The sequence below is a fragment of the Alosa sapidissima genome, chromosome 24 (genome assembly GCF_018492685.1).
Source record: "Alosa sapidissima isolate fAloSap1 chromosome 24, fAloSap1.pri, whole genome shotgun sequence".
Lineage (NCBI taxonomy): Eukaryota > Metazoa > Chordata > Actinopteri > Clupeiformes > Clupeidae > Alosa > Alosa sapidissima.
The window spans coordinates 21,330,185-21,342,684 of record NC_055980.1 but is presented as its reverse complement, the minus strand read 5'-3'; the positions used below and the strand labels follow the sequence as shown (position 1 = coordinate 21,342,684).

General features: G+C 41.3%; 1 protein-coding gene across 4 annotated transcripts in view; it reads left to right on the top strand.

Moving 5' to 3' along the window:
• LOC121700171 (collagen alpha-1(II) chain-like) overlaps positions 1-12,500 on the top strand; it is a 45,261-nt gene that overhangs the window by 18,370 nt on the left and 14,391 nt on the right. For all 4 annotated transcript variants that reach the window (XM_042082972.1, XM_042082971.1, XM_042082970.1 and 1 more), the window contains 13 exons: positions 544-597; positions 1,181-1,234; positions 2,009-2,062; positions 4,790-4,843; positions 6,164-6,208; positions 7,012-7,110; positions 7,973-8,080; positions 8,650-8,757; positions 9,628-9,681; positions 10,378-10,431; positions 11,181-11,288; positions 11,694-11,747; positions 11,840-11,893. In XM_042082972.1, coding sequence (XP_041938906.1) covers positions 544-597; positions 1,181-1,234; positions 2,009-2,062; positions 4,790-4,843; positions 6,164-6,208; positions 7,012-7,110; positions 7,973-8,080; positions 8,650-8,757; positions 9,628-9,681; positions 10,378-10,431; positions 11,181-11,288; positions 11,694-11,747; positions 11,840-11,893 — 900 coding nt within the window. The remainder of the gene's footprint in view (positions 1-543; positions 598-1,180; positions 1,235-2,008; positions 2,063-4,789; positions 4,844-6,163; positions 6,209-7,011; positions 7,111-7,972; positions 8,081-8,649; positions 8,758-9,627; positions 9,682-10,377; positions 10,432-11,180; positions 11,289-11,693; positions 11,748-11,839; positions 11,894-12,500) is intronic.

Here is a 12,500-nt window from a genome sequence, read left to right as displayed (position 1 = left end):
GAAGCACACTCTAACCCGGAGCAGTGAGCTGCCTTGCTACAGCGGCGCTCGGGGGAGCAGTGAGGGGTTAGGTGCCTTGCTCAAGGGCACTTCAGCCGATCCTACTAGTTGGGGATCGAACCAGCAATCCTTCGGTTACAAGCCTGAAGCCCTAACCAGTAGGCCACGGCTGCCCTTTTTTAAATTCTAATTTATGTATTTCACTGATGGCGTTATCCAAAGTATCTTACTGAGTCCACTTGCAGGGAGACAGTGCCTTACTCAAGGGCACAGCCATGGCAAGCGGGATTCGAACCCATGACTTTCCGGCTACTGCATGGACGCAAGCCAAGTTCTCTTGCACCTCCACCATCTTATGTGGCCATATGAGTTTGCTGGTCAAAATAAGAGACGTGTTCAGGCACATATGATATACTGTACATCCATAATATTCTTATGTGTAAGCACTGTCTGTGCTTCATCCATTTGTCACCTTTTGGCTTGAATTCTAGGCATCCTATCATAAATGCTAGTTCCAACACTTTACTTGTTTGTATTCCTCAGGGTGAAAACGGGCGACCAGGAGAAACGGGCCAACGAGGCTCACAAGGGAAGCCTGTGAGTGACACTGACCGACCCCAGACGCCGTTTCCTTTATCCATCTACTAGAAATCTTGCAAGGCCTATCCACCTATGAAAAACTCTTAAGCAATGCTTAGCAGCATAGGAGAAACATGATGGTATTGTTTTCTCTGTGTCATTCACATGGTATCCATGACACAGTTTAGCCCAATATGATTCATGCCACATTTTGATATATAATGCCTTTTTTATTTGAGCAATAAAAAAATCTATTTCTGTGTTTGCTTGGGCTAATGAGAAATTCTTGTATTATAGCTGCTGTAATTATACTATACTTGTATTGTAATTGTGATCTACATATCCACAGTTTCCTACCAGTACAGTATTTCATGATATGGTACTAGAATATGTGCTTGTCATCTGCCACAGTAGATTTGCAAGCATGTGTGATTCATTTTACTGCTGTAATAAGCACACAGGTAATAGTTCGGTTGCATTTCACAAAGAATCCGCACGCTGTTGAGTCCTCTACAAGAAACATTTTGTAAATGGTAACAGGACTGTGTGAGATGAGCAAGTGTCAGTTCGGGATGTGTCACTGTCCTGTTTATTCTTCCAGGGTCCTCCAGGGGGCGACGGCAACATAGGTGGACCTGGAGAAACGGGCCGGATTGTATGTTTACATTTACGTCTATGTTTATGTTTATGTTTTGAAAGTGGTGTGTGTGTGTGTTTGTGTGTGTGTGTGTGTTAGTGTGTAGTGTGTGTGTGTGTGTGTGTGTGTGGGTAGTGTGTGTGTGTGTTTGTGTGTGTGTGTGTCTGTCTGTGTGTGCACGATTTAGTAAAACGTGCTCATGATTTAGTAAAATATCTGCACGATTTAGTAAATTGTGCGCACGTTTTACTGAATAGTGCGCTCATTTTACTAAATTGTGCTCTCATTTTAATTGTTGTAAATTGAGCGCACAATATAGTAAAACGTGGCTTGGTCAGATTACACAATGATTTTTGTCTTCCAGTCTTGACTATCGTAGAACCAAAAATTCTTGGCACGTCTTGGTGATTGGCCACATTACACATGGCACATTACACATTACACAACGCTGGAATTTTGTCGGTCGTGTCAAAATCGTGTCAAAATCCTGCTGAAATCGTGTAATCTGATCCAGCCATGGTTGAAAGTGGCCAGAAGTGCATGTTATGAAGTGTTTGGACAAGTGTGCAGTTATTGAGTGAGTTTGAGTGAATATCTTTGTGAGTTTGAGTGAATATCTTTGTGAGTTTGAGTGAATATCTTTCTGAGTTTGAGTGAATATCTTTGAATATCTTTGTGAGTTTGAGTGAATATCTTTGTGAGTTTGAGTGAATATCTTTCTGAGTTTGAGTGAATATCTTTCTGAGTTTGAGTGAATATCTTTCTGAGTTTGAGTCAATATCTTTCCCACAGGGGCCTAGAGGGGAGAGAGGAGATCCAGGTGGCCAAGGACCACCAGGAATAATGGTAGGACATAGACACAAACACACACACACACACACACACACACACACACACACACACACACACACACACACACATACACACACACACACACCAGGTGGCCAAGGACCACCAGGAATAACGGTAGGACATAGACACAAACACACACACACACACACACACCAGGTGGCCAAGGACCACCAGGAATAACGGTAGGACATAGACACAAACACACACACACACAAACACACACACACACACACACACACACACACACACAAACACACTCACAGGGCCAGATGTACTAACGCTTTTGCGCCCACTTCAGACGTATTTGTTTCGCAACGTGCCTGTAAAATCATTGCGAGGTATGTACAAACAGGCCGCAATGATGTAAAAGTGCAAACTGCCTGTCGCGGGAGCTGAAAGTGGCAGATTGCGTTTTTCATGTCATGCATATGCATTCATGGGAGGATCCAGGGGAAAGTGGGAGTTTAGCGTAAAAAGATAGGAGGGGAAGAGTAAAGAGCGCCTGGTTATGTATTACGCGGTATGTACTGTACAAAGACTGCTCCTGAAAGCGCACGTCTATTCTGTGCCTAAATACTTCCACCTTGTAAAAGCAGGTGTTAATCCAAATTGCAGTTCAATGTGTCAATAAGAGAACCTTTCAAAGACAACAGAATCACTATTTAGAGCACCAGTTTTGCAACATTAACTTTCGTTGGCCTTTCGAATGTCTTACTTTCACTTTCACGTCATTCACTTAAACTTTCCTACTTGCTAAATTTGACCAATCTTCCATATCCTACGTGCACAAGTAGTTTGAGTAGAACTACTGATCTTCATTATCTCCCTGCTTGATGACATCTTATCATGTATGGTATTATTAATTAATGATCGCTAAAGGTTTGATTCTTTTTAATGTTGTCATCAGTTAAAGGAGAATTCCGGTGTGATATTGACCTAAAGTGTATTGAAACATGATACCGAGTGTGAACGTATGTCTCATAGCCCATCTCGACTTGTCCCCTGCACTCCAAAATCTGGCGCTAGTTAGCCGATGCTACCAACAACTTTTTCAGTAGTGGTGCTTCGGCATCGGGCTAGCCATGCAAATAAATCACTGTTTTACACCCATTTACGAGGCTCAATGTATCTCCACACTTCATTGGTAGACTTCCTAGGGCCCTGACATTTAAAACGAGACATTGAGAACTTTGAAAAAGCACTGGTAGTTTACTTACAAGACGATTTATACAGACAGTATCTTCACGAAGTTTAACGTTTGCAGCCATCTTGAATTTAGTCACGATAAGTCGAGCAACGAGTAAGAATGAACAGGTATGATAAGGGATCAGATTCCAAACATAATTCAGTGGAAATGCATGGATTCCAGTTTCTTCCAGGAGCAGCAACTGGAATCCATGCATTTCCACTGAATTATTTTTGGAATCTGATCCCTTATCATAGCTGTTCATTCTTACTCGTTGCTCGACTTATCGTGACTAAATTCAAGATGGCTGCAAACGCTAAACTTCGTGAAGATACTGTCTGTATAAATCGTCTTGTAAGTAAACTACCAGTGCTTTTTCAAAGTTCTCAATGTCTCGTTTTAAATGTCAGGGCCCTCGGAAGTCTACCAATGAAGTGTGGAGATACATTGAGCCTCGTAAATGGGTGTAAAACAGTGATTTATTTGCATGGCTAGCCCGATGCCGAAGCACCACTATTGAAAAAGATGTTGGTAGCATCGGCTAACTAGCGCCAGATTTTGGAGTGCAGGGGACAAGCCGAGATGGGCTATGAGACATACGTTCACACTCGGTATCATGTTTCGATACACTTTAGGTCAATATCACACCGGAATTCTCCTTTAACTTCATTCAACTGTACTTGTAGCCTATGTAGGCGCAGCCATTCAGTTGTGGACGTTGGTAAATTGTGTTTATGGGCGGAGAAAGGCAGAGAAAGGCGCAGTTTACACTAAGGATTGAACGATTGATAAATACGACGGAAACTTGGGTCTGACAGCGTTCGCAATCTGTGGTTTGTCCATGACGCGGATAACGCTACGTTCGCAAATGTACGTACATCTGGCCCACAGTTTATTTATCTTGTTGCTTTGACTGACATAAACATTATATGTGTCTAAGTCCAATAACCCTGTAACAAACCTGAAACTACTGTACTACACAAAACATAACTCAGTCAGATGCCTTGACAGGGTTAGGTTGACTGTATTTTTTAATATATATATTTTTTTTTTACAGTGTACCAAGAATTCTTATTTTTGTTTTGTGGTAGCAAATTAACAAAGACCTGCCAAAATGCCATTGATCAATCTTTCTTTCTTTCTTTCTTTCTTTCTTTCTTTCTTTCGTTCTCTCTTTTCTGTCTGTCTCACTCACTCTCTCCCTTTTCTTATCTCCATCTCTCCATTTTCTTCTCTCATTCTCTCTTTTCTTTTCTCTCTCACTCACTTTTTTATTCTCCCTTCTCTCTCTTTCACACTCACTCTTCTCTCTCTCTCTCTCACTTTTCTCTCTCTCTCTTATTTCTCTCCATCTCTTCCTTTTCTTCTCTTTTTCCATCCCTCTCTCTCTTCTCTCTCTTGGTTGTTCTTTCCCTCTCTCTTTCTCTTACCCTCTTTCTCCCTCTCTTCTTCTTTCTCTTCTCTCTCTCTATCTCTCTCTCTCTCTCTCTCTCTCTCTCTCTCTCTCTCTCTCTCTCTCTCTCTCTCTCTCTCAGGGTGCTCCAGGGATTGCTGGTTGGCCGGGTGACAGAGGTGACATTGGTGAAACAGTGAGTTCAGCCAGTGTGTGTGTGTGTGTGTGTGTGTGTGTGTGTGTGTGTGTGTGTGTGTGTGGTTTGTCTTCAGGGTTCACTGATATGCCACTAACTGGGAATTTACACTTCAAGTAAGACATAAGCAGTGAAGAGTTAACCATGAATTGGTCAATTGGCACTTCCCCCGTCTCTAAAGTGGCACAACATTGTGTTAATCCACGTTTTTTTTTTCCTTGTGTACACTTCACATACGCTCTAAAAATAGAATTGAAGCATAAAAATAAGCAGTATAGTATATAGTATATATACTTTTTTGATCCCATGAGGGAAATTTGGTCTCTGCATTTAACCCAATCGGTGAATTAGTGAAACACAAACAGCACACAGTGAACACACAGTGAGGTGAAGCACACACTAATCCTGGCGCAGTGAGCTGCCTGCTACAACGGCGGCGCTCGGGGAGCAGTGAGGGGTTAGGTGCCTTGCTCAAGGGCACTTCAGCCGCGGCCCACTGGTCGGGGCTCGAACCGGCAACCGTTCCTCTATTTTCAGCAGCTGTAATACACACGTATTACTCCAGTGTTAATTGATACACTGATTCCAATGGAATTATGGCTAACAATAGACGGACGTCAAACAAGTGACTTACTGCAAAAATGTTTCAAAAATGGAAACAGCACACTTTTCCCTCCACTGCTAGAGAAGTGTGTTTGTTCTACACATGACAGTGCTATATCAAAATCCATGACGAGACCTAAATTGCCAATTAAAGCAACACAATACAGTTCTTTTGACAATGACTTATGTCAATGAATGCCTAGAATGCTTTATATTACACTGACTTATGCCAATGTGTGCCCAGAATGTTTGATTTTACACTATGTGATCGAGTAGGATCATGACCCATTTAGTCGTTTTTTACAAACTGGATAGCTACTGTTGAGACCAAGGGTCATACAATGTCAACAAGGAAGTGATCATCCTCAGCTGCACACTGAATTACAGGCTCAGTCCCTGACCTGTCATGCTTAATCATCCTTAAGCACACTATGTTGATATTTGATTTAGTTTATATAGTATATTTAGTATTTAGTATTTTAGTATCATGTTCATCTTCTGCTGTCTCTATTGTACAGTGGAGTTTTTTTTAATAAGTATATTACTTTTTCTGCTGTAAGTGCATGTTGTGTGTGATGTCTGTATGCTACTGAGACCTTGAATTTCCCCTTGGGGATCAATAAAGTATCTATCTATCTATCTATCTATCTATCTATCTATCTATCTATCGTGTTGCTTTAATGATTTCAAGTGTTGATACTCTTCACCTCTCTCCAGGGTGACCCTGGTGGGGATGGCAAACCAGGACCTGGTGGAGCAACAGTGAGTGAAACTTATCTACAGCAATTTTAACACTGATTAAAATGTGTGATAACACAATGTGTGATTGATTGATTGATCAATTGATTGATTGGTTATTTAGCCATTCTTGGCTAAGCATTCTACACACAAAAATGGTGAATAGAACCTTCAGTGTAATCCGAGCAGATGCATAAATCAATATGGCCATGACCTTCAACATGACCTTGAACATGACCTTCAAGCACCTAACTCTTTTATGCAGACTCAGAGTGTTCCCCGTTTGTTTGTTTATCAGCCTGTTTTGTTTGTTGTTTGTTTGTTTCCATTGTTTTGGCGCTTGCTCATCTGACACAGTTGTGTTTAGAGCTATAGTTGGATTTAGTGATGAAGATCTGTGATCTCATCATCACTTAAAAAAGAAAAGAAAACAAAACAGAAGCAATGGGAAGAATACAGAGAGAGTGACAACAAGAAATGAAAACAGTAGAAGTTGTGAATCACCATGTTTGATACTGTTGACATAAATTGAATAAGTAGGTCCTCAATTGTATTATAGGAGAAATTTAGTTTTATATTGAAGAATATAGACAAATAATCACCAATGATATGCATTGATAAGGACATATTATGTGCATGTTTAAAACCGTGTGTACGCAACAAATAGATCCTATTTTTCTGCTGAACTTCCCACGATAAGTGTGTTGAGGGCAGTTCCTCGACCAGGTAAATTAGTTAAAAACAGTGTAATAACAGCCCACTGGGAATAAATACATTTTCTGCTCATATGAACTTTAACAACAGTTGTCTAATTTTCTGTCTCCCAGGGTGATATTGGACTCCCAGGTTCAAGCGGACCCCCTGGTGTTCCTGGGGGGGTGGGCCCAAAAGGACCCGATGGACAATCGGGGGGGAATGGCGATAAGGTACTGTGCTGTGCTCTTAAACACGTAAACATATTCTCATTCCTTTTAAGTAATGTGTTCAGGGATGTAGTGGAGGCTAAACGCAAGTAGTAGTTTATCCACCTCTTATTTTAACACTACATCCCTGAATGTGTTGTTTCGGTACAGTATATGTTATTTAGTGTATTTATCCTATGTACTACTATGTAGGTATTGAATGGTGTCGTTTTGTTGGTATTGTGTTGTTGTTGGTTTGTATTATCTGTGCGATCTTGTGGTCTGTTTAATCAAGGTCCTGTTTGTACACATATTAGGGTCATAGTTTGAATTAGTGATGACAAAGACTGATATGAACACAAGATGGATGGATGAAGGAAGACATATGTGATGACATATAATACCATGCCACACCATTGCACATATTTGAAGCCTTTCACTGTCCTCCATCCTCATCTCTGTCTCTCACTCCCTCTTTTTCTCTCACACACACCTCCCTCTTTCTCTCTTTGTTTTTTTCTCTCTCTCTCTCACCCTCCCTCTTTCTCTATCTCCCTGCTTCTTTATCTCTGTCTCCCTCAATTTCTCTCTCCCTCTTCCTCTCTCTCTCTCTCTCTCATCTCAAATCAAATCAAATCAAATCAAATGGTGCTTTATTGGGATGAATGAATAAAGTTGTTGTCAAAGCTAGAGATATAACATGTTAATAATCAACTTTACATTCATATTGATATAAAGATAATTAATCTTATTAAATAATGAAAGCGTGGCAGGCCATGTTGGATGATGTTCTATGTACACCCAAGATATATTTGCTTATCTCTCTCTCTCTCTCTCTCTCTCTCTCTCTCTCTCTCTGTACCCCCCATCCCCTCTCTCAACCAAGGGACCCCCTGGCCCCAGTGGTCTCCCTGGTCCTCCTGGAGGGCAAGGTCTGCAGGGTATGCCAGGAGAGGAAGGCCATAATGGTCCGAAAGGTCTGAGAGGATCTAGGGTGAGTCCATCACTTTTGACAACCTTCAACTGATAAGGTCAAGGTCAAGGTCAAGATCAAACTACACTTTGGAGGGGGGGGGGGGGGAGTTTGATTGAAAATAACCAGAATCAAATAAGCACACCATCTCCATGTTATTTGCGAAAGCGCTTAATTAAGGCCAAAACATCGAACTTACTTGCCAACAAGGCAAACTCACTTACTGGCTCTCTGACAGTAGCTGGGTTTCTGTCCGACTTTTTGAGGCACATTTTGAACATTCTAACAGTAAATCCAGAGTTGAAACGCTTGAAAGTCACATAAAATCTTCTAAAATGAATACAATTGGTTTGAAGTTTTAAGTTAATTGAAGTTAATTTGATACAGATTTGCGTAGAATAGATGTGACTGGTTAATCGGAGCAAATAAACAATTGAGCCGTGTTGTGTCTATCACCATATACAGTAGGAGTTGAATATTAAGATGCACTGGATTTATACGAACTGAATAAACATTCAAAGTGAAAATAATATGCAAATGGCTTGGATGGAACCGCAAAGGTGGCTTGTAATTTGTCTGCTGTCACTCAGGGAGATGCAGGGCCCAAGGGAAAAGATGGCAAACCAGGCAAGGATGGCGGCCCCGGTGCAGTCGGCTTCATCGGATTCCCAGGCCAATACGGGTCACCAGGTCCCAAGGTTAGTCCTGCCTCATGTTCCATTTACACAAAGTCAAAGTGTGTGCATAGTGTGTGTTTTTTTTGTGCATATGTGTGCTTCTGTGTGTGTGTGGAGGGAGGGGGTGGGGGGTAATGGGGTGTGTGTGTGTCTGTGTGTGTGTGTTTATGTGTGTTTATGTGTGTGTGTGTGTGTGTGTGTTTATCTGTGTGTGTGTGTGTGTGCGTGTGTGTGCGTGTGTGTTCGTGTGCCTGCTTGCCTGCATGTGTGTGTGCATGTGTGTGTGTGTGTGTGTTTATCTGTGTGTGTGTGTGTGTGTGTGTGTGTGTGTGTGTGTGTGCGTGTGTGTGCGTGTGCCTGCTTGCCTGCATGTGTGTGTGCATGTGTGTGTGTGTGTGTGTGTGTGTGTGTGTGTGTGTGTGTGTACATGAGTGCTGTGTGTACAATTCTTTTGTCTGGCCATCTATAGGTAGCCTGGCTAGCGCCACCACTTCTCAATGAGACGTGGTCTGGGAACCAAATGTTCATTTTCTCGTATTTGAAAAAAATGCCCAGATCCGTTTATTGGGTGCCACGGATGTCTATCATAGCTCATCATCGTCTTGCTTTCCCCCCTGTTTTGTGATTGGTTCCCTATCTGAGGCAAAAATTAGGGCGGTAGTTTACAGGCTGCCTTAGCAGCGTGAATCAAATTGCGCGCAAGGCAGCATGGGAACACCCAGGCTAATCTATAGGCCAGTTGGTGTACAGTCACTAAATGTACATATATATTAATTTATTGTATGGCCCCCCATGAACGGAATTCCACGAAACTTGGCATGCATTCAGAGGCTGTCATAATGTTCACTCAGTTCACTCATGATCTGTTTCCTGTGGTCTGTCTTGTCATAGGGTGAAGACGGCCCCACTGGTTCTGACGGAATCCCAGGTCCTCGCGGTCGATCTGTGAGTTAGCCAAGAACCTCATTGTTGTTCCTTTATAAATATATATGCCAACCTGATATATGCTGCACTACTGTACATGTAATGCACTTTATTTGTATTATTCAGTTGTGTGTGTATGGTCCTCACATTGAATGAAATGTCAGTATACACACATACAGTATCCTGAATTATACAACAGTTAGGTCCATTCAAACTGTTTATTCATTTCTGATTGGATGAGAGTGATATCTGCTACCAATGCCACTCTCATTCATGCCAAACCGCTTGAATGTAGTTAATTCTGTTTGTATAGCCCTTTTTAAGCAGTGATGTGATCGTCACTGTCAATAAAGAAATGTATACACACATTACATTATTACATTGTCATTCAACAGATGATCTTATCCGGGACAATTTAACGTAAACCAATTGTTCCAGGGATAGCTCCCTGGAGCAGTCGTCAGAGTTCAGTGGAACAATGGTGGTGATCACATTCACAACATTCTAGTGTCCATTTGGAAACTCAGATCCTTAACCACTTATATGCTTTATATATCACCAAAACTGGTACATAAAACGGAAAGTGCACTTTACAATGACACATGCCAATGAATGAATTGAACTGAGACATGCAAGTGAATGGAATTCAACCAATGTAATGTTGCAATAACAGATGTTACAAAGCCAGCTCTCAATCCAGCTCTCTTAACCCAACAGGGCAAGCGTGGCAATCGAGGACCTCAAGGACCCCCAGGTTTCCGTGGTACTCCTGTGAGTTTCACTGTCAAATTCAGATTCCAGTTTGTGGTCTAACTGATGCCAACCTCCAACTGATCAAATGTGTACTCAGCGCTGTGCCAGTTTCTATGTAATGTCATGAGAGAGTTAATCCTCTCCAAGTCATGGAGGCTAATAGGCCAGGTGCTTATAGACCTGGTGTGTTCAAATTCCTTGAACAGAGGCAAACATTCATGGCGAACATGTTTGTCTGATAAGATACATTTGAATGATTCTGTGTAAACTTTCCATCTCAACAGTAACTATCTATCCAACTCCTAACATGTTTGCAGAGAACAACCTCTTCAAACTGTTTGTGAGTGCTTGTGGAAAACTCAAGGCAAACAAAGAACTGTTTCCAAATGTTGGCAAACGTTCGCCTATGTTTGCAAATCTGAATACCTCTGTTTTCTGTGGTTTTAAGCAGATGGGAGTCCCAGCCAACAGTTAGAGTAGCCAGGCAGCTACAGTGCTACACTGGGGGCATGATTTTCAAAATGTCCCCAGAGTGTAGCACTGTAGCTGCCTGGCTGCTCTAGCTGCTGGATGTTATTATTATTTTTTTCTCATACCAACAGTGCTCGGTGACCTCGACCAAACAGAGATCTATGTCAAAAGTTGAGTTAAAAAAAAAAAAAAGTTTAAAAAAAGGACAAGCATAAGAGAAATCACAAAAAGGAACAGTGAAAAGAGCAGAAGACTGTGAGTGTCTCTGAATGAACGTGACTCTTCTGTTTCTCCAGGGTAACAGTGGGAAAGATGGGGTCAAGGGTGGACCGGGAGATAAGGGGCCTCTGGGTGATCCAGGCGCATTTGGTGACCAGGGTGAAGATGGAGAACCTGGAACTCCGGTACGAGTCGTACAACATTATACCAAATATTATTTCTCAAAGTGGCAAATTGAGTCATACTGCTTTTAAAATGCATATTGCTTTTAAAACACAGTGGAATTTTTAGCTTTTTTATGTCTTTAAAGTATTTTTTTGTAGGTAACATCTATGCTATCTTTGGTCCAATAGCTAGCTAGCTTTACCACCTCCTCACAATCAACCCTATAATTACATCACGTCATATCTAAAGTGTACTGCTTGGGTTTATTTTTAATTTACGTTATTTATTTTATATTATAATTTATTATGTCACAGGTACAAATTGTTGTGTGTGTGTGTGTGTGTGTGTGTGTGTGTGTGTGTGTGTGTGTGTGTGTGTGTGTGTGTGTGTTTGTGTCCATGCCTGTGCGCATTCAATCCTTTTAGGGTCTATCTGGTTTAATGGGAGCCAAAGGTTTGAGAGGCCCTCTTGGTGAACGTGTAAGAATCAACACTAAAGGATCACATATAATTTGATTACAGTGCTTTACCAGTTCCACAAGTCTTATCAATCATTTATTGTGTCTCTTTAGGGTCCCCCAGGCCTCCCTGGACTTAATGGAAGAATTGGACTTCAAGGCAATATAGTTAGTGCTTCTATCCTATCATGCTACATAGGTTTGAATCTAATGTTGTTTAAAAAAAACATACTTCAACTCAAATTATGATTATCAGTTAGAGAGACAAAGCTGGGATACCAAGAGATACTGTATAATTTACTGTATGTATTTGACAAGCCCTTCAATTAACCATAATAAAAGTTTGAATGATGAATGGCAAAAACACAGGGATAAAGCTATTATGTCCAGACCAGGTCAGATCAGTTAAGCAACTGACATGAAGAGGGAGGGCATTGTATCATGCTTCCTGTTGTGTGGTATTGAACTAGCTTGCTGATTGGCTGTGGACAGTGCATGCTTTATTGTGTGCCATATCGTCCCCTTAGAATTCTATCTGACATTTTTGTCAAATTTGACTTATTGAAATGGTCTTATTCTGTGACACCTTGAGAAGGTGAGGTGAGGTGATTCTTGTAGTTGCATGCATTTTTGAACATTATAAAGAGGTTTGTTCCGCTTATCAGTATAACTCTATGGAATTCTAAAACTTTGAAGCTCAATATTTCGGAACTAGTCAGAATGTAGGTAGAACCCTATAATTCCAAGGGGACGATATGTCCAAACAAAATACTAC